Source organism: Schistocerca gregaria, chromosome 10, assembly GCF_023897955.1.
Source record: "Schistocerca gregaria isolate iqSchGreg1 chromosome 10, iqSchGreg1.2, whole genome shotgun sequence".
NCBI lineage: Eukaryota > Metazoa > Arthropoda > Insecta > Orthoptera > Acrididae > Schistocerca > Schistocerca gregaria.
The window spans coordinates 151,964,818-151,991,829 of record NC_064929.1 but is presented as its reverse complement, the minus strand read 5'-3'; the positions used below and the strand labels follow the sequence as shown (position 1 = coordinate 151,991,829).

Below are 27,012 nucleotides of genomic sequence, written 5' to 3'. Positions count from 1 at the left end.
TGAATCCTGCGGGACACTTGTCCGTGCTTTCTCCCCAGTAACTAAAATTGTTTCCCCTTCTAGGATTGTTGAATTATTCAGCACAAAAATTTGCATGTTGTTATTGTTACTCTGCTAATTTTCGACTTTGTAATAAAGTCAGGAAACTGCAGTTTGAAAAGAATTTCTCCATCATCTGTGCAGGCTTGTGGAAACGGTGCGAGTGCGGCGAGCGGGTTTCTGCCACCGGCAGACGTACTCTTCGTTCCTGAGCCGCTACCACATGCTATCTCCCCACACCTGGCCACACTGGGCGGGGACCCCCGTGGAGGGCGTCAGCTACCTCGTGCGCGATCTGCCCATTCCGAGTGGAGAGTTTGCTTTCGGACGAACTAAGATCTTTGTTCGTAGTCCTCGATCGGTAAGTGCTTATTTTGCAGTTTTTGCACTGAAAAATGGAAAGTGGTCCTAACTATTGCACTGCTTCTTTTTGCAAGCAATGTGTTTTAAAGTGGTTATTGGGTTGTGATGTCATAGAACATTTATGCCCATTTACATGACATGTGCATTATTTTGCTTCTGTTCCCTATAGAATTCTTATTATCAGTCAAAATTATGGTTTGATACAGCACTCCACATAAGTCTGTTGTATGCAAATCTATTAATATTCTATAGGGCATCCATAATTAAAGTTCCAGTTCCAAAACACTGTGGAAAGAGAACCACTGCTCAGAATGACGTCTGATTTGAACAGCATATTATTGACGCAAGGGATGTCAGAGAACCAAAAAATAATAATTCTTACTAATAGCTGGTGATGTAAGCATATTAATGGGTACAAATGACAGATGAATCACAATATAATCACTATGTTTGAGTTGAAGTAACACATTGGATGGGAAAAATTGGTTTTTAATTGTCCTGGAGCCAAAAACCACATAAAAAGCAAAATGACATCAGTTTTTAATTGTCCCATGCACAAAAACTGCATAAAAACAAAATTACATTGGTTTCTAATTGTCGTGAGACTGGTGCAAGATATGTTCAGTATGCTGTCCACCTTTTTTTACAACAAGCTGGCATTGAGAAACAGCATGTTCTAAAAACAAAGATCAGAGTGTCTCAGGAGTCACATTCAGAAAACACTGTGCCATGTGCACCTTTAATTCAGCCACTTCATGATTAGAGCACTGAATGGAACATCTTTTAGAATTAATATCGGGTGATTAGAATAGACAGGCTGTAGTGAAATGACAGCTGATAATTCTAGCATTTGTGAGATACCTCTGTAGCAGCCACTTCACTTGCTATGCAGTGTGCAGAGGAATGCCATTTACCAGTGATGGCACAGGTAACAAGACCCATATGACTCATCTCCACAAAAAAATTGTGTGCATATTTTTATTGTCCATATTCTGCAATTCTGCATATTGGACATGTTCTTGGAGATGGAAATGAGCTTCATCTGTCCACAGAATGTTCACCTGCCATTCAAAGTAAATTTCCAAGCAAGCAAGAAACTCCACAGTTAATGTTTGTCTTGTGGGCAGGTCAGGAGGAAGTAACTGCTCAACATGGATAGGAATGAAGGATGTTTTGTAGGATTTTATGCACCATGCTTGCAAGCATATCCAATATTTGGACAATTCCCTGTGCACGGCATGTGTGCTCACCAATGCTCAACCCACCCTGCAATGTTGTGGCCACATCTTTGACAGACATCAAATCAACTACTTTCCTCCCTCTGCCACATTGCACTTCAAAAGAAGTTGTCTTTTCGAATTTTGTGAACATTTTCTCCAGACCCTTAGCAGAAATTGGGCCAATGCCTTTTATCCTACCCTTGAGTGCACAGAACTTCTCCAGGGCTACTGCCATGCTGTCATCATTCTTGTAAACAAGCTTTACCAGCAGTGCGCTATCCTTTATGAAGAAAGTCATGTTGGGTGTCTTCCACAACTGAGGAACAGCCATGTACAACGTGGCTGTTGGTGTGCATATTCTGGTGCTTACAGTGCCATCTGTTGGTCAGATTTTTTTTATTTTATTTTAATTCTCTTTGTGTCAATAAAATACTGTTCAGATATGATGTCATTCTGAGCAGTGGTTCTCTTTCTACACTGTTTTGAAACTGGAACTTTAATTATTGACACCTTGTTTGTAATTACTGCACAGTGTCTTGCGCAGATCTGTTCATATCTGCATACCTACTAAACACATTTGAACCGGCCTATTATATTCAAGCCTGGCCTCCCACAGTTTCTCTCTTCCCCTCCCAACTCACTTCCATCGATTACTTTCTGTCTAGCACAGGGCTAAACAATTCACTAATTTTGAGTGTGAGCACTGACACCTGCTCACACTTTTCTTCATGAGCAGAACAGTTGTCGCACACGGTGGGAAGAGAGAAAAATGGATGCACGCTGTGTGTCGTGACAACGTGTCAGAAGCACTGACCATGGAATAGGGAAGAACCAGTTTTGGCAGCAGTGTATTCTAATAGGAGAAGTGGTAAGTCGGAATTGTGTAACATTGACGATGTCTGTGCATTTCAATCTGTAGTGTGACGAAAGATGAGTTCGCAAAATTTTTAGCGTATCACAGAACACTGAATATATTGAGGATATGCAATGACAAAGGCACTATATGTCTTATCATCACATCAAAGGTTACAGAAACAGAAAAGGTAAAGGCCATGAGTATGTGTAAGAGGTTTTAAAACTTAAAAGAAACACTCTGAAGAGGAAGAAGAAGAGGAAGAAAAATCAAACGAGTGCACTGTTCAGTTGAGCTACAAAATTGCACTACTTTTAGCAAAGCCCTTGTGTCCTTTCACATATGATGATATAATAGAAGAATACAGGACAGTTGCAGCTAAACATTTATGTCTACTTCAGGTTGAACAATTTCACTTGGTGCCATTATTAAACACGACAAGTGTGCATTGCGCATAGGTTATAGCTCTCAGATGTTTAGAGCCAGCTTGCAAAATCTTTTGGGTTTGTTGCATATTCCTTAGTGGTTTATGAAAATGTAGATATCACAGGCACACAGCTGGAGTGTTGAGGAAAGTGTAAAAAATGTAGATTCGTCAAGGAATTTATTAGTTTATGTGTCTACAGATTGAGTGTGATTCATGTTAGGAAATCAATCAGGATTCACAAGACAACTAAAAGAAAAAAAGATACTGCTTCCAGTACTCAGTTTACACTGTTTTCTTCAGCTTGAAGTAATTTATCTGCAATATGACAGGAAACATAGAGGCATTCTGGGTATCTTCAAGAATTTCCTTCAAGATCAATTTCCTCATTTACGCACAGATTCTATATGCCCTAAATTATCAAGAGTAATATACCTGTTACATAAACTTAGAATATGGTCAGTTAAAACATGATGCTCAGCTCCTATTATGCATTTTTATTGCCAGAAAACATACTTCATACTGCTTTGGGGCAGCTTTATTGGGCCAAAAAGAAGTATGGGGAGAGATTGGCACTATATGGTGGACATGTAAGGGCCGTGCAAAGTAGTTGAACCAATAAGAATACTGTGTCTAGGAGTCATGATTAACTTTTTCTTTGACTGCAAGGGTCCACTGCTCAATGACTTTCTGGAACACAGCACCACAGTTAATGCACAACAATACAAAGGCACTTCGCAAAAATAGAAGCGCGTCTTCAAGTCCAAACGCACAGGATTGTTGATGGACGGCATCATTCCATTGTAGGATAATGCCCCTTCACATGTTGCCAATGTTTTTTTGACTGAGTTACAGAAGTTTTCCTGGGAATCCATCAAACATCCACCATACAGTCCCAGTCTCTCTCAATACAATGTCCATATTTTAGGAGTCATGAAAAAAGATACCCATGAGCATCGATTTGCTTCACACAAAAAGGTACACAACTGGGTACAATGATGGTGCTGTAGGCAACTACAGACATTTTTAATGAAGGCACTAAACATTTTGCCCTACAATGGAATAAAAGTATTAGCAGTTATGGTTATTACTTTGATATGATAAACAGATTACTTACTTTATTTTGGTCTGCATTGTTTTCATTTCATTATGTATTCTGTTCACTACTTCAGTACATTGTCACATTTTTGTGTTGCATCATTATCCTTAGAAGATGCCAATTTAGGAGTGACCCCTCAGTTGCTCTGGTGTTCAAAGAACAGCTGCAGGAAAGGAAACTGTAATATACTCCACAGATGTGCACCGATCATTGTGGAACAGTGGAAATATGTTGGGCTCACTTTTGGGAGGAAGGCACTTCAAAACCTCACCTGGCCATCAATAGTCCAATCTACGAATGATGGTGGTTCATGCATGTGAAGACGAGGACTGGTACTGCATTGTTGACAGTGTATGTGTACAGTTACGGCACACATACACGTTTTGCGCATGATGGAAGTATGTAGCCCACAAATTGTGTGTCTAGCTTGCTTGTGTACAATTTGTCGCTTGCCACCACCATCAGTCATGACAACTCACAACAAATGGAATGAAAATTCACTAAATAATTTGCTGTGATCACATATAATTGCATACAGCATTCACAGCAGGATGCTCAGAACTCTACTGAACAGCCATTGGCTGTTAGAGAAAGTGTGGCATAGATGTGCAGAGCAAGCCTAAACTTGACTGCCATCATTCATGACTCCAACTTTTGATTTAGGTGTTCCAATGTTTCTTTAACTCATTTAACATAAATATTAAGATGGTTTCTTTGAAAAGAATGTAGCCAAATTCCTTACTTCCCAAATTCTAGCTTGTGCTCTGTCTGTAGTGACTTCAGTGACAACTCATTCATTCATTTATTCAATCATTCATTCATACACACTTGTGTTCTGTCAATTGCATTTTGAAGGAGAGCCCTCAGGACTTGGATCAAATCAAGTTATATATTAATAGGCAGAAGCAATTGCTACTGGTACTTCCATAAAGTATACTAACAACACATTATGACCAGTGCTTATACAAGGTACATAGAAAAGGAAGGTAGGAAATTTCAGCATGAACACTCTCATTGGTCATTGAAATGTTACGTCATTGGGCAGCCAGCATGAGCACAGTCAAGCACCCACTAGCAGGAACTACGCTCTATAAAACAGTTCTTCAGGTCTCTTATTTTCAATGAGTAATAAAGATTTCATTCATGATTTGAAAAAATTAGCATCCGAAATATTCCAAAGAAAATGTTAAGCAATAACAGCACTGATTACAGTGTTTGTCAATATCCAAACGTAGCATCTGATAATCATCATTCATATTTAAGGCTTAAGCATGTGACTACAGAGAATATTTTACAGTTTTATGTGCTACTTTAGTTCAGACATGTTTAGAGAGTGTAATGAGATAGATGATGAAATGTATTGTACAACGTTGATGTGGAAAGTTTAACTTGAAGTTACTAAAAATGAGCAGGCCAAAGCTTTCGTTTCACTGAAGCCCACCCACTTCATCACATTCCATTTGGCTCTTTCATTCAAGAATTTGATGTGGATAAAAGATCTCATTTTTACATATAAATCAATTTTTTTCTTTTTGATCGTGAGAAATCTTGATTGTATTAGTGTTTCTAATGACTCCATCATGCATTTTCAATATGAAATATTTGCTCTGTGAAAAGGTGCAAAAATAATTTCAAACACGGATATTGTAGCAAACCACTCAGGTGATGAAGAAATAAGCCCATTTTTCAAAAATACACTTTACTCCTGTATTAGTTGAAAAATTCTGTTTTTTTAACTCAAATGGTGTGGGATTATTATGAAATGCACGAAGGCCAAATATTCTAGAAAATAAATTTTCAAAGTGTTTTCTGGTAGTAAGGCTGTCAGTTCCCCCAGCATTTTTCAGATCTGTGAGAAATCCAAAAAGTGAATTTATTGACATAGTAAATCCTTTTTGAAATATGTGAGACTGTTTCTTTCCCCTGTTCACATATTCAAGCAAATTCCCACCTGCCTCTTCAGGGAATTTGTTCAACTTCTGAGGTTGAAACTGTTGATCCCTTTCAGAGATTTTTCTGAACTACCTAGAATTCAAGTAATTGAAAATGGTGTTTACCAATACAATGGAGCTTCCCTTACCATCTTTACGGAGAACATATCTCACAGTTTGGGCAGCACAACATGATAATAGATGTGCAGCCATTTTTACATTCTGACATGAACATTCACTCACATTCATATGAGCTTCCAATATTTGATATGTGATTGAAAGACTGATTGTAATTACATAAGACTCCACTTTTTTATTATTTGCTCAGAACTAAAAAGTAACTTTGATTATTTTATACTAATGCATTCATCATTATTGAAGTAATAATCTCTAATTTTTGATGACTGCATATTTCATTTGAGTTAGTAACAAAGTGTATTATCAGAGTAAAAACTGCCTTTATTGCTTTACACAAAATGGAAAACAGTACTTTATTATCAGGAAGCCAGAGGCACCAGTCTCAATCACTGGGCCAGAACAAAGATAATATTTAATAAACAGTAATCACAGGTGTTAAAGGAATTATAAATTTATGGATGCAAGTTCCCATTCTGATTTGAGACATGTTAAGGTATCTCACCCAGTAGAGTATGAACTATAGTTTCAATGGGGGAAGTCAGAGTTCTTTCACAAATTCATAACTGGTAGATTCCATAGGACTTTGTAGGTGGTGTATTAGCACACCTCTGTGTGTGAGTGTCTGCAGAAATTTATCCATGAGGTGGTGAGATACTAAAATTGTAATTCTTTATATAAGTGATTCAGAGAGTTTAAAACATGTCCTTCCCCAAAAACTAATACTTACGGAATATTTATAAAACTATTTTACCTCTTGTGATTCCTAATCATTCACTTAGCACTTTGAAAGTAGATTAGTTTAAAGCCTGAACAGTAAGCATATTTCAGTATTGTATGCAAATATGAGTTTTTATATTATTAGCATGAGTATGGGTGCCACCTTTTAATTCAGTGATTACACCACTTTACACTTTTAGGGGATCTGAGGATTGGTGGTGTAAGTGAAGGGAAAGTGTAAATGAGGTGAAATCACTTTCAAAGGTACAAATGTTCTGGAAAAGCCAAACGAAGGTTTTGGAGCTATCCATGATAGGAATGTTGTGTCTTTTTAATAAACATTCAGATTTTAATAATAGCTCAGTTTTTACAACTTTAAGAAATCACAGTTGTGACAATTATTGTTTTTGTTCAGCTCTTTTGTTTGATATACCCTCAGTGTGTTTCTCCAATTCATAAAGAGCCTCAAGAGTATTTTCACACCTTTCAACACAAGGAAAATGTCTTTCAAGTACCTCCACTGCTGCAGTTGCCTGGGAACTGGTAAACACTGATACACTTTCTTCTTCTTCTTCTTCTTCTTCTTCTTCACTGAGAGAGGAATTAGCCAACAATTTTTCTGCAGCTAATTCCTCCATCATTCTTTCCTCTGTAGTTATAATATTGTCTACCTGTAGAAACTCATTAAAAGTGCACTGTGGCTGTACTGTTTCCCAGCAGGAAGCGAGCCTTCTGCTTCTTCTTGTTCTGGCAGCTGACACCTTATATCCTTAAAGAATCCAGCTTTTAATAAACAGTTCTCTATCATATCCTACTTCACAGCTTTCCACTACTGCAGTGCTCTCAGCACTGAAATCCTACTAAATGTGAGATCCATCCCAGAATCCATCATGGACAAAGTTTTTGAACAAAGTTCTTCCTATGTGTGTGTGTGTGTGTGTGTGTGTGTGTGTTTGAGGTTTACGGGCGCTAAACAGCGTGGTCATCAGCGCCCAAGCGCATAGAAACAGGAACACAGGCGGTGAAGGGACGAAGACGGACGCCGAACAAGGAGAACGGCTAAAAGACACAGGCCTGACGCAGTTCCCAATGCGCACATACAGAGGCAAAACAAGAGGAGAAGAAACACACTAAAAAAGGAAAGGAAACACAAGGAAAAGAGAACAGATACCGAAGTGAAACAAGGAGGTAATCGTGACTGGCGGACCTCTTACCTAAAAACTGGGTGAGCCAGTCACCCAGCAGCACATTAAAACCTTCTCCCTAAAATCCGAGGCAACAGATTGGACAGGACACAAAACCGTAAAATTCTTCCTATGAGATGACCTGCAGGAGTGTGTATTTCTCCAATTCATGGGCTGCAGTTTCCTTGTGCTGTTAATTGGGAAAAATCTTAACTGCACATGTTGTAAGTTCCTATCAGTAGTATGTGGGACACGGATTGACAAAAACAATTATTTCCCTATTTTGAGCTCCCATTTTTTGCACCAAGTGCAGCTAGCTGCTTTCTAAAAAGGTCTACATCTACGTAGAACTCGGCAAACCACTGTACGGTGTATGGCAGAGAATACTCTGCACCACTACTAGGCATTTCCTTTCCTGTTCCACTTGCAAATAGAGCGAGGGAAAAATGACTGTCTATATGCATCCATATGAGTCCTAACTTCTTGTATCTTATTTTCATGGTCATTATGTGCATTGTACTGTGGTGGCAGTAGAATTGTTCAGCAATCAGCCTCGAATAACTGTTCTCTACATTTTCTCAATAGTGTTTCTCAAAAAGACAGTCTATATGCATCCAGGGATTCCCATTTGAATTCTGAAGAATCTCCATAACACATACGTGTTGTTCCAACCTATGGGTAACAAATCTAGCAGCCCACTTCTGAATTCCATCACTGTTTTCCTTCAATCTGAATTGGTACACATCCCAAACACTTGAGCATTACTCAAAAATAGCTCACACCAGCATCCCATATGTGATTTCCTTTACACATTAACCACTCTTTCCTAAAATTCTCCCAATAAAGTCCAACATTCACCTTCCCTACCACAGTTTTCACACGCTCTTACCATTTCATATCACTTTGCAACATTACACCCAGATATTTAAGTGACTTGACAGTGTCACTCGTGCACCGATGATAACACTGTGTTCAAACTCTCTTAAATTTTGATAAACTGCTATTCTAGCAGCAGTAACCGATATAACGAGAGCACCAGACACTTGTTGTCTTCTGTATGCATTGCTGACCAAAGCGCCATACTCTGCCTGTTCACATATCTCCGTATTTGAAAGTGCATGCCTGTACCAGTTTCTTTGTCCTTCAGTGTATTTTAACAAGGTTGGTTTATGGTTTGGATGCGTCATAAATGTGCTGCACCTCAGTCACAGTTCTTAGGTGACATCTGAGTGTGAGCTAATAGCTGAGCAAACCTTTAGTGTTTATGAATGTGAAGTTTCTCATTTCATTATTAAATTTTTTGCTGTTGAAGCATTAAAATTGTTATTGGTGATTTATTAGTTTATTTGTTAAGCTTTTGTTTTTTGTTATTGTTACTGTATTTGACTTGAGAGGCCAAGTCATTTGCCATGATCTCCTTTGTTTCTTGGCTTGTTTTCTTGTAAATCTTCGTGTCTTCCAGTATTTTTATTGTTTAGTTATCAGCTCTTTTTGACCAATGGAGAGAAAAGAAAGAGAATCTTTTATGATGGAAGGGAAGGTCAGGATTTTGGACAAAGTGGATGCCTTCCATGGAACACAAGTAGCATTTGGACGAGAATTGCAACTTTCAATATCAGTGCAAAATTCAATTGGAAAGAAAGGATAGTGCAACAGAAAGCAGTCCAAATGCCAGAAAGAAAAATAAGCAACCTTCTCAAAATAGGATGCTTTGAAAGAAATGATAAAACGTTGGTTTGAGATGTCAAGGACAGCAGGTATTTCAGATGATGGGTGTTATAACCTTTAATCACAAGAATTGCGTGGATTTCATACTCTCTCTTAGAAACAATAACCGATCACATGATTGCAACTCAGTCTCTCGTATTCGACTGCCGTGCCGTGACATGCGGCCGGCGCCGTTCGTAGCTAGGTGGCGCTCCCGCGCTCAGCCAATTTGCGGAGCGCCTCTATCGCCGTTTGTGCGTACTGTCGTGGCGGCACTGTTAAATGTCGTGGCACTATCACAACACTTTTCCCCCCTTGAAAAAAAAAAAAAACACTCACTTCCTTGGAGACATGGACAGCGCGGAGACATCCATGGCCTCTTGTGAAGCCCCGAGGAGATCCCGCGCAGACACACGAGAGTATGGTCGAAAATGTCCAGGACGGAAGCTCGTGCGTGGAACGTGCCTCCTGGATGAGATGATGGGTGAAAACTCCGGAGCAGCATCCATAGGTGTCATGGACCTGGGAGTTCGCTCCAGCGAGATGGGTCCCGGAGAAGGCGGAGTCGCGACTGGGGCCGGTTCCAGCATACTCGGAAGCGACGTCGGGTGCATCAACACGGACGGTAGGTCGGCAGCAGCGACAGGACTGGCATCTCGGGCTGGTGGAGGCGAAGGATGGGGCGGTGGCACCGGCGTGGCCACCACTCGTGGGCGCATCTGGTCGTAATGGTGAACAACCGTGCCGTCGCCCGTACGGATTTCACAAAGCCGGCAGCCGCGAAGAGCCTTGACCACCCCTGGAATCCATTTAGGGCGAGATCCATACCCTCGTGCCCACACGTCGGCACCCACCGAGTATTTTCCCGCACTAGGGGACACAGTACAAGGCCTGACAGGGTGAAGCACGTGCAGTAGAGTGCGCGGTGGTTGGCGGCCGTGCAAGAGTTCAGCAGGGCTGCGATCACCCAGAGGCGTGAAGCGATAAGATCTCAGAAATTGCAGCAGGGCGTCATCTGTGGAAAACTCACTAAGGAATTTTTTCATCTGGCATTTGAAAGTGCGGACAAGGCACACGACCTCCCCATTCGATTGCGGATGGAAGGGAGGTGCTGTAACATGATGAATCCCTTGTCCAGTACAAAAATCACGGAAGGCCTGCGAAGAGAACTGAGGGCCATTGTCCGTGACGATCGTGGATGGAAGACCTTCTAGCGCAAAGATTTTGGACAAAGCCATCGTCATCACCGCAGTGGTGGGTGACGGACATCTAACAACAAACGGAAACTTCGAGAAGGTGTCAATCAACAGTAGCCAATAAGTACCGAGGAAGGGGCCAGCAAAGTCGGCGTGCACCTGTTCCCATGGCTGAGCTGGATCCGGCCACAGAGAGGGCATTGTACGAGGTGCCGCCAGTTGTTGAGCACACTTGCCACACGCAGCAACCATATGGGCGATGTCCGAATCAATACCGGGCCAATAAACGTGCCTGTGGGCCAGGGACGTAGTCCGAGAAAAAAACCCCAATGGCCTTCGTGCAACAGTTTGAGAACATCTTTGCGAAGAGAGGCTGGCACCACGACCCGTGGAGATGCGCCATCCGTGGCCAGAAGAACAACACCATCACAAACAGACAGACGAAGGCACAAGGCATGGTAGTTGCGAAGGGGATCCGATGCCCGGCCCTTGGTCCTGTCCGGCCAACCTCGTTGAACAAAACCGATCACCCGACGCAGGACCGGGTCCCGCGCAGTAGCCGATGCGACCTGCGAACCTGTAAGTGGAAAGCCCTCGACTGCACGACGTTCTTCCTCATCAATGTGGAAACAGAGGAGTTCATCACGATCGAAAACAGGGTTGGGGTCCATCGGCAATCGCGACAATGCATCAGCGTCGGCGTGCTGGGCCGTGGGGCGATAGTGAATCTCATAATGAAAACGAGACAAGTATAAGGCCCAACGTTGCAGGCGGTGAGCTGCCTTATCCGGAAGTGACGCCGATGGGCTGAACAGAGAGACCAGCAGTTTGTGGTTGGTGATGAGGTGAAACTTAGAACCATACAAAAAAACGCTGAACTTTTTTAGAGCATAAATGATAGCGAGCGCCTCCTTTTTGATTTGAGAGTAACGCCGTTGCGCCTTGTTCAGGGTCTTGGAAGCATAGGCGATGGGTCGTTCCGACCCATCCTCATACCGATGGGCGAGAACAGCTCCTAGGCCATACTGTGACGCGTCAGTCGCCAGAACCAAGTGCTGACCCGGCCGGAATGTGGCAAGACAAGGCGCCGACTGCAAATGAGCCTTCCGGCGGACAAAAGCCTGCTCACACCCGTTGGACCAACAGAAGGGGACGTTTTTGCGTAACAGCTGATGCAGAGGATAAGCTACCGCCACTGTGGATGGAATGAATTTGTGATAATAAGCAATCTTGCCTAGAAACGCCTGAAGTTCTTTGACCGTAGACGGCCGGGGTAGAGCGTTAATGGCCGCAACGTGCTGACGGAGAGGACGTATATCCTCACGGGACAAGTGGAAACCAAGATACTCAATGGAGGGTTGGAAGAACTGTGACTTGTCCAGATTGCACCTCAACCCAGCCGAATGCAAAACCCAAAACAGTGAACGTAAATTATGAAGGTGCTCCTCAGTGGAGGCTCCTGTGACAACAATGTCATCCAGATAGTTTATGCAGCCGGGAACGGAAGCCGTGAGCTGTTCCAAAAACTGCTGAAAAATGGCCGGTGCGCTAGCGACACCAAATGGTAATCGCTGGTACTGATGTAACCCACAAGGAGTGTTGATAACGAGAAATTCCTTGGAAGTAGCGTCCAACGGCAACTGATGGTATGCCTCCGATAAGTCAAGTTTGGAAAAGAACTGGCCCCCAGCGATCTTGGTAAACAACTCCTCAGGACGGGGAAGAGGATAAGTGTCAATAAGGCTCTGAGCGTTGATGGGGGCTTTAAAATCACCACACAATCGCAGACTCCCGTTTGGTTTAGAAACCACCACGATCGGCGATGCCCATTCGCTGGAGGTAACCGGAAGGAGAATCCCTGAAGCTGTTAACCTGTCTAGCTCAGCCTTAACAGGTGCACGCAACGCCACCGGAATAGGGCGTGCCCGGAAAAACTTAGGGTGATCCGTAGGTTTAAGAGTAATGTGGGCTTCAAAATCCTTGGCACAACCCATACCAGCAGAGAACACGGACGAAAATTCAGAACACAATCCATCCAGCTGGTGATACGGAATATCCTCAGATATGAGGTGCACATCATCATCAATGGAGAACCCGAACAACTGGAAAGCATCATAACCGAACAGGTTTTCAGTGCCCGCATGATCCATCACATAAAACGTGAGGGGCCGAACAACAGACTTGTAGGCAGTGGAAGCATCAAACTGGCCCATGATAGGAATTTCTGTTTATTATAAGTCCTCAGATTTCGCGTAACTGGGGACAAAGGAGGGTAGCCCAACGCCAAATACGTGCGAGAATTAATGAGAGTTACTGCAGAGCCAGTGACCACTTGCACGCGGATGTCTTTATTCAGAACACGAACAGTAACAAACAACTTATTTGTTTGAGAAAGCACACAGTGAACATCCATGTCCGACGCCTCATCCTCGTCGACAGGAACTTTATGGGACTGACAAACAGAAGCAATGTGGCCTTTTTTCCTACATGAATTACACGTGGCCCAACATTTTCGACACGCTGCCCTGTCGTGCTGTATGAAACAACCTGGGCAAGAAGGAAGTGTGGAACGAACTGGCTTCTGTGGTTGCTGGTTTCGCTGCGAGCGTTGCGGCCCAACGCGACGTTGTTGACGCGAGTGAACTGCCGCCACATCATCGTTCTCCTGTGAAACAGGCAATTTGCCCGTGACGAGAGTTGACTGTACAGTGCCTACATCATACCACGCGTCGATTTGCGCGCCAGCAGCGTGAGACACTTCAAAGGATTGAGCGATGCTTAGAACTTCTGACAACGACGGGTTTGGCAGTTGGAGGGCACGTTGCTGAACTTCTTTATCAGGAGCAAGCCGTAGAATAGCATCCCTAACCATTGAGTCAGCATGAGACTCGTGATGTGTGTCCGTGACAAACTTACATTTCCTACTCAGACCGTTTAGTTCCGCCGCCCAAGCCCGGTAAGATTGATGGGGCTGTTTACGACACCGGTAGAATGCCACGCGGGCGGCAACGACGTGGGTGTTTTTTCGATAATAGTCAGACAATAAGTCACACATTTCTTGGAAGGACAGGGAGGCAGGTTCCCGCAGAGGGGCTAACTGAGATAGCAGCTGATAGACTCGAGGGGAAATCCAAGATAGAAATAACGACTTACACATAGGAGCATCGACAACGCCGAAAGCCAAGAAGTGTTGCCGCAAACGCTTCTCATAATCTTCACAGTCTTCAGCGGCCTCGTCATAAGGAGGGAATGGAGGCGGAGAAGAGGAAGACAGACGATGAGTAAGTGACGTCGACAACGCCTGAATCGCTGCCGTCAGCTGTGTTTGTTGTTCAATGAGCGCTTGCATAAGCTGTTCCATGTCTGCCCCGTCACGAACACGCAAATCCACAACGCAGTGAAAATATCCCGACCTCGTCACCAAAAAGTGTTATAACCTTTAATCACAAGAATTGCGTGGATTTCATACTCTCTCTTAGAAACAATAACTGATCACATGGTTACAACTCAGTCTCTCGTATTCGACTGCCGTGCCGTGACATGCGGCCGGCACTGTTCGTAGGTAGGTGGCGCTCCCGCGCTGAGCCGATTTGCGCAGCGCCTCTATCGCCGTGTGTGCGTACTGCCGTGGTGGCACTGTTAAATGTCGTGGCACTATCGCAACAATGGGGTGCTTTTAAGGGACAAAGCATTTAAAGTGGCCAACATTCTTGGTATTGAGAACTTATGTGTGTCCGATGGCTGGATTGACAGGTTTAAAAGAAGATATAACAGGTTTACAAGAAGATATAATACCTCTTATAGAACTGTCTGTGGTGAATCAAATGATACAGACAGTGATACTGTGCAGCAGTTGAATAATGGAACATTACAAGCTGTAATTGCAAAACATGAAGCCAAGAACATACTTAACATTGACAAAAACTGGATTTTTTAAATGTGTTGTGATATTGGGAGCTAATGCTGAAGTTCTGAGAAGCTTCAGGCTTTTTAATAGGCAAGTAAAAAAAACTCATTGTTTTATAAATATACTTTAACTTCCAATTTGCCAGCCTAAAAGCTTGAATGACCTCACATATCATCATTTGACCATCAGACAGACTCCTGTGTGGACAAAATAATAATAAGCATACTTGATGTAGAGAAAAAAATGATAGATTTGAAAGCAAATAAATCACCAGGTCTGAATGGAATCCCACTTCAGTTTTACAAATATTACTCTACAGCTCTAGCCTATTACCTAGTCTATATTTATCGTGAATAACTTGCCCAGTACAAAGTCCCAATTGACTGGAAAAAAGCACAGGTGACTCCATTATCTAAGAAGGGTAAAAGAACGGATCCGCAAAAATACAGTCGAGTATCCCTAACTTTGGTTTGCTGCAGAACCCTTAAATATATCTTAGTTTAAAATATAATAATTTTTCTTGGCACCAAGAAGCTTCTTTTCACGAATAAGCATAGTTTTAGAAAGCATCGCTCATGGGAAACTCAGCTTGCTCATTTCTCACATAATATACTGCAAACTATGCATGAAGGGCAACAGGCAGATGCCATACCTGTATTTCTAGAGTTCCAGAAGGCCCATTGCAGGCAGTTAATCAAGGTACAGGCATATGGATTAAGTTCACAGATATGTGAGTGGCTCGAAGACTTCTTAAGTAATAGAAGCCAGTATGTTATTCTCGATAGTGAGTGTTCATTAAAGACAAGGGTATTGTCAGAAGCGCCACAGAGGAGTGTGACAGGACTGCTGTCACTCTCTATACACATAAATGATTTAAATCGACAGATAAAAATATCTACTCACCAAGTGGTGGCAGGAGAACACATACACAAAAGAATTTACCTTTCACAAGCTTCAGAGCCAGTGGTTCCTTCTTCTGGTGGGAGAGTTGAAGGGGAAGGAAGAAGGGTGAAGGAAAAGGACTGGGGAAGTTTAGGGAAAGGATACAGTTAGAAAAGTCACCCAGAACCCCAGGTCAGGGGAGACTTACTGGATGAGAAAGAAAGAATGTATCAGAAGAGATTTGAAAATCTGACAGCTTAAAGGTGGAAGACAGGGTAATATGCAAGTCAGAGATTACTGTTAAAACATGATGCACAAGTTAATAAGAGTGAAAAGCTAAGTGCATTTATGTAACATAGGTGAAAGTGGGGTGGCAAAAAACAGACAAGTAAGAAGATGAAAGATGTAGAAAATTGAAACGGAGGTATGAAGAGAGTAGATACTGTGAATAAATACACTGCTATGATGTCACCTAAGAACTGTGTGTGAGGTGCAGCATATTTACAACACCTCCAAACCATAAACCGACTTTAAGTTAAAATACGCTGAAGCTCAGAAGCTTATCCTTGCCCAATTGTCATGAACTGTATGCAGTTTGAACTATACATTCTAAAGAGAGCACTCTTATAGAGCCTGCTTAAAATTCGAAAGATTCCTTTTACTCGATATTTTTCTAGTCGAGCTTCCAGGTGTGGTGTAAATGGTAGAAAATACAAAATTTCAAAAGCATAGAATCGAGGCCTTCGAGACATTGTGAACACACAAAATTTGACAGGATTGGGGGAAAATAATGTGTAAACAGGAAAAAATAAAATGCGTGAACATAAAATAGCATAATACTGTAGTTTTGAATTAAAGCTAAAAAATGTACACAAATGAGAAAATGCTTCTGCCAGTACCTCATCTCCTAACTCCCAAAGTTCACAAAAGTTCTTCTGCCTACCTTGCAGAACTAGCAGTCCTGGAAGGATATTGAGAAGAGATGGTGTACCAAAAACATGATGTATTGTTTCCAGAATGAAATTTTCGCTCTATAGTGGAGTGTGCACTGATAGAAACTGCACGACAGGTTAAAACTGAGTGCCAGACTGGGACTTGAACCCAGGACCTTTGCCTTTTACAGGCAAGTGCTCTACCAACTGAGCTACCCAAGCAGTACCTGCCAGTATCTCATGCAGGATATATGTTCCTCCACTCCATTTTTGGCCTTGTTCAGCAAAGTAATACAATTTTCAAGTAGAAAGGCAGTCTCTGTTGGAGCTATTTATTTTTAAACTGACCTGTTTCATGCTACTGACACAATTTAAGAATTTCTTGGATAACATAAACAGCACTAGTTATTTCAGTGTTTACTTCTTGAGTAATGTGGTCTATGCTGTCTAAGAAATTCTGAGTGTGTGCCACTAGCATGAAACGCATCAAATTTAATATGTGTCTGCATCAGAGACTGCCCTTTTATTTGAAAATCGTGCACAAAAACTTGTGGGAAGTGTGGAACATAGGAGATGAGATACTGGTCATACCCGCAAAAGGCAAAGGTCCTGGGTTTGAATTCCAGTCCACAAAGATTTAATCTGCCAGGAAGTTTTATATCAGCGAACACACCATTGCAGAGTAAAATTTTCATTCTGCAGAAAATACTGTTGAATCATCAAAGGCAACCAACATGTAATGCCGCATTAATGCTCCTCAAAGTGGAGAAACATAGAATAAACTTAAAAATGGTTATTCAGTGTGGATGAACATCTGTTTGCAAACAGAGCTTCACAGCTGATCTTTTTAATTGATTTATTGCTTTATTTTCTATTTTTTTAATGTAGATCAGCATAACTAATGTAGTACAAAATGTGTTTTGTATGTTACATGTTGTGGGTTGATCAGATGAAGTGTAACTCACTGCCAGTATGTGACTAGATAAATGTGGAAAGTCCATTGAAAAACCACCCCCAGATCGGCCAGTTCTTGTCTCTTCATTCCTGGAGTGTATATTTTCTTTCCCTAGGAACTTCATACTTTCTCTCTCTTCTTATCTCCTAGTGAACAAAACTGATATTTTCTTTCTTCAGTTGATGAATTTGGCTCCATAGATTAGGTACAGATCTACTCACCTACAGTATAGTGTAGATGGCTCTTCAGAGCCCACAATAGCTTTGTTGTATGAAACTCTTCTAATGAGTAATAACATTTGTGTATAAGAATTTCATGTAACTACTAGTTCCATGTTTAGAATGTTTTTTCCTTTAAGTTTGTTGTAGACTTTCATGCCCATATATTGTGGGGTCTGAGCATATAATTTCAATCTATGGGCAGGAAGCACAAAATTATCTTTCTTCCTTGTACTGTATGGATGATAAAGTTGGTTTTTAATGAACAATTCTGGTTTGTTGTGTAAAAATACCATTAGCTCGTATATGTATAGGGAGGGGACAGTCAAAATTTTTAGTTTTTGCAATTATGGACGACATGATTCTCTTTGCTGTGAAGTGCACATATTTCTGATAATTTTCTTCTGGAGCTTCAGTACACGAGATATATTACTGAAGCTCCCCCAGAAAATAATGCCATATCTTATCACTACTCAAAAATAATTTGAAGCATGAAACAGCCATAGTAAAGGCTGATTACTGGAGTCACAACACTAATGCTTAACTGAAGGTGATTGCATTGTTGAATTTTTTAGAAATATAAGGCTGGAATCTTTAGTATTTAGCATGTCCACTGAGCAATCTTCCGGGTAATAAATGTGGTTTTCTTCATTCTTAACAACTTGTTGGTTTAACTGGACAAACTTTGATCTTCACAAGTGGGACCCTGTTTTGATTACAACTCTAGAGAACAAAAACTAAACTCAAATTGAAATTGAACTCATGGTTTCCAGTGCTGTGGCATTACTACACATTTTATAACCACAAATATAAAGGGTGTAACAGGTACACATGCAGATATTTCTGTTGGTGACTGAGGATGATGTACTGACCAACATTAGTATTTACATCATTTGCAGACTAATAATTATAGCTGTTACAAGTTGTATGTTTTTAGGCTATGTAGTACCTCCAAGTACATGTTGTGAGAGCAAGCCATCAGTGCTTATTTTCCCCTGGGCAGCTGCTCAGGTGTTGAAGGGAGGACCTGTGGATGCCAAAATTACAACTGTGCAGAGAAAAAAACAACCCACACACTGATCTGTGTACATATTAAGGTGCCACATGAAAAAAATCTGTGCTTAGACCCATTACCCATTGTACTATAAAACATTGCTTACATCAGTGCATCATTAAACTTACAACTAAAAATTGTCATGGTACGAAAATTTCAGTACAGTATTTTGTTTTACTCAATGACGATAAGTAACTGACATAAAAATTTTGACAAACATTGTTTTCTATACAAATTTTAACAAATATAAACTTCTAAACAATTACGTAATGCTGAATTTTATAGTGAGTACCTGTGCAGCAAACTGGGTTGCTTTGCATATGCAATGCATATATAAGCGCTACTAACATGTCCACTTGCAAAGTTGCATATCTAAGTTACTTTGAGTAGTGATAAGATATGGCATTATTTTCTGGGGGAGCTTCAGTAATATATCTCGTGTACTGAAGCTCCAGAAGAAAATTATCAGAAATATGTGCACTTCAGAGCAAAGAGAATCATGTCGTCCATAATTGCAAAAACTAAAAATTTTGACCGTCCCCTCCCTATACATATACAAGCTAATGGTATTTTTACACAACAAACCAGAATTGTTCATTAAAAACCAACTTTATCATCCATACAGTACAAGGAAGAAAGATAATTTTGTGCTTCCTGCCCATAGATTGAAATTATATGCTCAGACCCCACAATATATGGGCATGAAAGTCTACAACAAACTTAAAGGAAAAAACATTCTAAACATGGAACTAGAAGTTACATGAAATTCTTATACACAAATGTTATTACTCATTAGAAGAGTTCATGGAAGAAGAACTGGTAATTTGAGCAGAATCCAACTGCAAATTAGCATTATGTTGTGAAAAAAAAGTTGTCCATTATCAAGAAAGATATTTACCCATGCTGGAAAATAAGAAAATATAGATACTGCTACATAGACTAAAAATAGTTTTAAAAATTAATATTAGATTCTAGTTTGTAATTTTTGATGTGTCTCCTGTACCATAATCACATGATTTGTAAGTGTATGTTATGAGACTAATAAATCACAATTCACAATGAAAAACCGAGCGAGGTGGCGCAGTGGTTAGCACACTGGATTCGCATTCCGGAGGACGACGGTTCAATCCCGTCTCCAGCCATCCTGACTTAGGTTTTCCGTGATTTCCCTAAATTGTTTCAGGCAAATGCCGGGATGGTTCCTTTGAAAGGGCACGGCGGATTTCCTTCCCAATCCTTCCCTACCCCGAGCTTGGGCTCCGTCTCTAATGACCTCATTGTCGATGGGACATTAAACACTAACCACTACCACCACAATGAAAAGGATAGTTGCTACTCACCATGTAGCAGAGATGCTGAGTCGCAGATAGGCACAACAGAAAGACTGTCAGAAACTAAGCCTTCAGCCAACAAGGCCTCCATTGTAAATAGACAAACACACACACACACACACACACACACACACACACACACACACACACAACCATGGTCTGTGGCTGCTGAGGCCAGACTGTGAGCAGCTGCACATGATGGGAGAAGCAACCAGGTCATGTGGGGAAGGAGGGGGCTCAGGTGGACAGGGGGTAGGGTAGGGTAGGGGTGGGGGTCGGTAAAGTGCTGCTTGTGTTGGGGCATACTGGGACAAAGTGGAGAGAGGGTGTGGCAGCTGGGTGCAGTCAAGAGGTTAGACAGTGGGCAGGGGGGAGGGGATGTGAAAAAGCAGACAAGTAAAAAGGCTGTGGATGCATTACTGGAAAAGAAACAGGGAAGGGACTGGATGGGTAATGACAATGATTAATGAAGGCTGATGCCCAGAGGGTCACAGGAACATAGGATATATTGCAAGGAGACTTCCCACCTGTGCAAATCCGTAAAGGTGGTGTTGGTGGGAAGGATCCAGATGGCACAGCTGTGAAGCAGTCATTGAAATGGAGAACGTCATGTTGGGTGGCGTGCTCAGCAACAGGGTGGTCCACTTGTTTCTCGGCCACAGTTTGCTGGTGGCCATTCATGCGGACAGACAGCTTACTGGTTGTCGTGCGCACATAGAATGCAGTACAGTCATTGCAGTTAAGCTTGCAGATCACATGACTGGTTTTACAGGAAGCCCTGCCTTTGATGGGATAGGTTATACTTGTCACCAGATGGGAGTAGTTGGTGGTGGGAGGATGTATGGGACAGGTCTTGCATTTAGGAATATTACAGCGATACGAGCCATGAGGCAAGGGGTTGGGAGCAGGGGTTGTGTTGGGATGGATGAGGACACTGAGTAGGTTTTGTGGGTGGCGGAATAATACTGTGGGAAGGATAGTGGGGAGGAGATTTTTCTTTTCAGGGCATGGCGAGAGGTAGTCAAAACTCTTGTAGAGACTGTCAGTTGCTATCTAGATCACGAAGTTGTCATCAGTGAATCTGAACCTGAAAAGGAGTTTGGGATTTTAGATGTTCAGGAGGGATTCCTCTAGATGGTCTATGAATAGATTGGCTTAGGATGGTGCCATGTGGGTGCTCGTAGCTGTACCCCAGATTTGTTTGTAGGTGATGCCTTCAAAGGAGAAGTAATTGTAGGTGAGGATGGATGAATGATGGAAGGGGGCTGTAGATCAGGTGTTGAGAAAGGTGCAGTTCAATAATAGTAGGGCCATGGGTATTAGAGGTGTTGCTGTAAAGGAAGGTGGCATCAGTGGTGATGAGCAGGGTACTGTGAGTTGAAGGAACAGTCGGTGGAGGAAATGATCGGTATCTTTTACATAGGAGGGTATGTTTTGGGTAGTAGGCTGAAGGTGTTGGTCCATAAGACCAGAGATTCTCTCAGTGGAGGCACTCTGACCAGCCACAATGTGGCGTACTGGGTGGTTGGGTTTAAGGACTTTAGGAAAAATGTAGCAGGTAGGAGCGTGAGGAGTGGTAGAGGTGAGGAGAGAGATAGGCTCCAGGGAAAGGTACTGGGATGGGCGTAAGGATTTGAGGAGATACTGGAGATTGTGCTGGATCTCTGGAATGGGACCAGTGTAACAGGGTTTGTAGGTAGATGAACCTGACAGCTGGCCAAATCCTTCTGCCAGGTAATCCTTACGGTTCAAAATGACAGTGGCGGAACCTATGTTAGCAGGTAGGGTTAAAAAGGTTGGTATCAGTTTTTAGTTGCTGAGTGCAGTTCATTTTGTGGATGTAAGGTTAGTTTGCATTTTGAGGGATTTGGGGAATGATTGTGAGGCAAGGTTCAAGTTTAAGAAATTATGGAAAGTTAACAGGGGTGATTTAGGGGCAGTGAGTTTGGATCACGGTTGGATGGAGAAGTGAACTGAGTCAGACAGGGTTCAGCATTGGTCTTTTGTCGAGTCATTGTAGGGTTCATGGCGAAAAAGTGTTTCCACTGTAGGGACCAGGAGAAGGTCTTTAACAAGTCCTGTATGACTGAATTTAGGAGTGCACCAAAATCTGAGGCCTTTGGAATGGACTGTTATTTCTGTGGGGCTAAGGCTTTTGGAGGAAAGGTTTGTGACTGTGTTTCAGGTCTGTTTAGGTTCTAGATCCTGTACAGTGGTGGTGAGGGAGGGGGAGGGGGTCCTTGAGGAAGGGGTAAATGTAGTAGGTCTGCAAGGCAGGGTTTTTCAGCTTTGAGAGGATGTGGGTGAGATTTGGAGGTTGTTGCCAAGGTAGTGGATAGTGATAGTCCAAGGTGTGAGTAGAAATTGAGCGGGCTGGAGAGATTTTTGAGGTGGCATCGTGCTTGTTGCTCCAGTTCCAGGAGGGCAAAAGTGTCAGTGTGTGATATGGGATCCAGGTATTTGGGATTGCATAGCAGGAGACTTTTACGGGTGGAGAGGAGGTATTGCAAGGATATTTGGGTCCTATTGATATGGTTTTGCAGGACTATGTTGATGAGGGTTAAGGAATGACAGAATCTGAACAGATGGAGGTCATTTTGGAAGGAGGGATGGCAGCCAGAGATGGGTAATTTGATGATACGGCCATTTGTGGGTATTCCATGAACCAAGCAACAATGCAGGAACAATATGTCGGATAGGGTTCTGGCTAGGAAATTTTCTGCATTGACGCAGATGGAGGGAGCAGTCCAAAAAATTGCAAAAATACACCCAAACATGTGGAAAATCCCAAAAAGGAAAAGCAAAAACCAACTGAAGTTGGCGTGAAGACACAATGAAATCAAAGAAAAAATAAATAAGATTTTAATATAGGTTACAGATCTGTGGATGGATAAGTGTGAAGAAATGGTATGGCAGACATGACTAGATTATGTGATGTTGGTAGGAGTTAACTGGAATAGAGAGGAGAAAGAGGGGGGGGACATTGGTAGGATGAGATAAAAGTTTATGTGGCACAGGAAAATATGAGAAATAACATGTGAAAATACACAAGAATGGTTCAGTTTGAAGGTCTAGGATTAATAATATCAGTGGGACTGATGGGATTAATAATATAAACGGGAGTAATGTGGGACATGAGCTGTTGCACCTACAGTCAGCACAGTCTTGTAGCTGTCTATTGAGTGGCAGAGACGGTTGATACCATATGGTTCTTAAATAGACTGTGCAGTGCGGTTTGTAAGGCAACAAGTGAAATACAGGAAAGAAGAGACAGGAGGATGGGTGTTGAATATAGTAATGCGTTAGAAAATAGTAACAAAGGAAAACGGCACTGGGTTACCAGATGGAAGAAATGACGTTAGACAAAATCAAAGAGTGGAAAATCCAGGGTGGAATATGACAATATTGTGAAAAGGATAGTTGCTGCTAACCATATAGCAGATATGCTGAGTGACAGATAGCTCACAAAAAGGCCTTCATCGGAAATAGACAAAACACACACACACACACACATATGCGGTCCCCCCCTCCCCCTCCAAACAAACACACACACACACACACACACACACACACACACACACACACACACACACGCGCGACCATAGTCTCTGGCTGCTGAGGCCACACTGTGAGCAGCAGTACATGATGGGTGAAGTGACCGGATGATGGGGGGTAAGGAGGAGGCTGGAGTGCAGAGGGGGAGAGATAGCAGTATAGGGATGGGGGATGGTAAAGTGCTGCTTATGGGAGCATACAGGGACAAGCTAGAGAGAGGATAAGGCAACTAGGTGCAGTCGGATTATTAGAAGGTGGGTTCTAAAAAGGCTGTGGGTGGGTTGGTGGAATAGAGGGCTGTGTTTTGTTGGAATGGGAACAGGGAAGGGGCTGGATGGTGTAGGACAATGACTAAGGAAAGTGGCATTCCAACCATTTCCTCCACCGACTCTCCACAGTTCCTGTTCCCTTACCACATGGTGCCCTGCTCATCACTGTTGGTGTCACTTCCTTTTACACATGGCCTTACTGCTACTGAACACTACCTTTCTCAATGCCAGACCTATACCTTGGTCTCCTAATTTCCATACTTCACTGAAGTTCACCTGTGAACCTGTAAAGCTGTGAGAATGGATCATGAGTCATGCTTGAGTAGTTCAGTTGGCAAAGTGTTGCCCATGAAAGGCATAGGTCTCAAGTTTGAACCTCAGTCTGGCACACAGTGTTAATCTGCCAAAAAATTTCTATGAAAATTACTCTACTACTACTACTACTACTACTGATCTTGACAGCTTGGGCTTTTGTTCACAGTACCTATTTGAAGACTGGCATAAGAAGGTTTCTACAGCATGTTAAAATACAAAAGTGTTACATATATCAATGAAAAAATCCATTTTTGAAAACATGACGTAATTGAATAGATGAACAAGACCTATTCACCAAGTAGCTTTTGGAGAACACATATATAAAGGGGTAGAAATCTGAAAGCTTTTGGTCTTCTCCTACTAGTAGAAGAATATACTTTATTACTTCAATAGTATGGGTACAGAAAGACACTTGCCACCAAGTGGATGCCCTACTAGATCAAGACACATGGGCTGAAAGTAAACATAGGACTGAGAGCGAGGCTGGTCGGGCCTGATTCTATAAGCCATTGGCCAGCCGGTAGAGTGCAACGCAGAGAGGCTGTCTGAGAGTGGGGTCCCCTGCCAGTGCTGGCATCTTGCGACTTCTGTGGCACACTATACAGCTGCCCACCCATATGATGGATGTGGAATCTTATGTTTGTTACTACAAAGATTTAAAGGGGAAGGAAGAGGGGTAAAGGAAAAGGACTGGTGAGGTTTAGGAAGTGGGTAGAGTTTGGAAAAGTTGCCCAAAGTCCCGGGACAGGAAACACTTACTAGACAGACTTCTCATCCTGTCCAGTACGTCCCCCTGGCCTATCGTTTTAGGCAACTTTTTTGAACTCTGCCCACTTCCTAAATCTTGCCAGACCTTTTCCATCATCTTGCTTCCTTCCCATTTAATCCCTTGCCAGAAGAAGGAGCCACTGGCTCCAAAAGCTGGCAGATTTCTATATCTTTATACTTGTGTTCTCCTATTGCTGCTTGGTGAGTCAAAGCTATTACATATTCAGGTACAGCAAGAAAGACAGCAGTGATAGCTAATACATATTCACTTTTAACAATGAAGTTGTGTTGTTTAACTGTTTACTATATACAGGGAGTTTCAGAAGTGATGGTCAATATTCAGGGATATGATAGAAATGATCATTCATTATATATATAAAACACACACACACACACACACACACACACACACACATCAAGTATACGTGGGTTCTAAAATGCATGCCTTAAGAGCTGTGAGCAATTCTTGATGTTCGATACTGTGTAATGAATCTCTTCTACTGCAAGTATTTTGCTTTCCATAGTTTGGGAAGTGGTAGTACGGACCAAATCAAGAAGAAAATGTACAGTAACCATGTACTCCAAAATACATACCTTAAAAGTTATGAGCACTTGTTCATTAGAAGAGTTGTGTTTCAAAGTAGTGAAGATGAACAAGTTCTCATAGCTCTTAAAGTATGTATTTTAGACCACATGTGTACTGGACATATTTTTCTTGTTTTGGTCAATACTATTACTTTTCAAAATATAGAAAGCAAAGAGCGTGTAGTAGAAGAGATTTGTTTCAAAGTATCAAAAATCAAGAATTGCTCATAGCTCTTAAGGTATGTGTTTTACTGCCCGTGCTTACTTGACTTTTTGTTTCAAATGATCATCCCTGTCATATCCCTAAATATTGACCATCACTTCTGAAACACCCTGTATACTTAAAATATCATTAACGTCCTATTCAGTTCTGTTGAGCAGAGTTTGGGGTGCGTCCTTATATCCCTATATTCATACCAAAAAAAAATCAGAATTTATATTTATAATATTTGACTGCTAAACTTGTTATTCCAGCAGAAGTATGCTTTATTAATATAGAAAAATTAGAGCTACAAGACAATAAGATTGGATTTTTGAAAAAATTAAAACTATAATTATTGTTTTCCTTAGAATTCCAGAATGTTCAACTATGAAAATGTAGACATGAACATTTTGGAATTCTTACGACAATAATAATTTGAATAAAAATATTTATTTAGTTACACTAGTTTCAAAGAAGACAAGTTCTATAGAGGGAAATGAGGGATCAACTTTTTTTTGTTTTGTAGGATTTTCTGTCTGTTTCCAGACTGAAGAATACACTTCAATGTTTTGCATGTTGTAAAAGTACTTTTAGATAAGCCAGCAGGTTTTCCATTTGCTGTTTGGTTGACTTTGTAAATGAATTTTTATATATTTGTCTCTTGTTAGATATACGAACTGGAAGAGTTTCGACGTGTTCGTTTGGAGGACTTGGCAGTACTCATCCAGAAAGTTTGGCGTGGTTATCGTGATCGGCAGTTGTTCCTCTTAAAGCGTCGGAGCCAAATCATCATTGCCTCTGCTTGGAGGAGTTGGAGGGTGAGATACTTCAGTAGATATTCATTCCACTTAACCTCCCCATAAGTGTTGCATGATGTTCATGAAACTCTTTAAAGAGTTCTCGCTATTAGTCATATCAGTCTTGTGTGACATTAGAGTCACTTTTTCTGTCAGTGACAGATTCATCTGTTTGTTTCTGCAGCTTCTGAGGCAGTAATATACAGCGTTAATGTGTGCTCTAGTGAGCCTGTACCATGCATTAGAAATGCAAGTGAGTAAAATAGTATTGTTAAAGATTTACAGTAGGCTGCCATATTTTTCCATTTTGTTAACTGTATTGCATCTAAGAGACACTTACAGGCCAGCACAAAATAAAGTTAAATGATAAC

General features: G+C 41.7%; 1 protein-coding gene across 1 annotated transcript in view; it reads left to right on the top strand.

Moving 5' to 3' along the window:
* The window catches only part of LOC126293423 (unconventional myosin-Ia), a 693,376-nt gene that overhangs the window by 582,556 nt on the left and 83,808 nt on the right, over positions 1-27,012 (top strand). The window contains exons 18-19 of the mRNA XM_049986646.1: positions 184-400; positions 26,513-26,662. Coding sequence (XP_049842603.1) covers positions 184-400; positions 26,513-26,662 — 367 coding nt within the window. The remainder of the gene's footprint in view (positions 1-183; positions 401-26,512; positions 26,663-27,012) is intronic.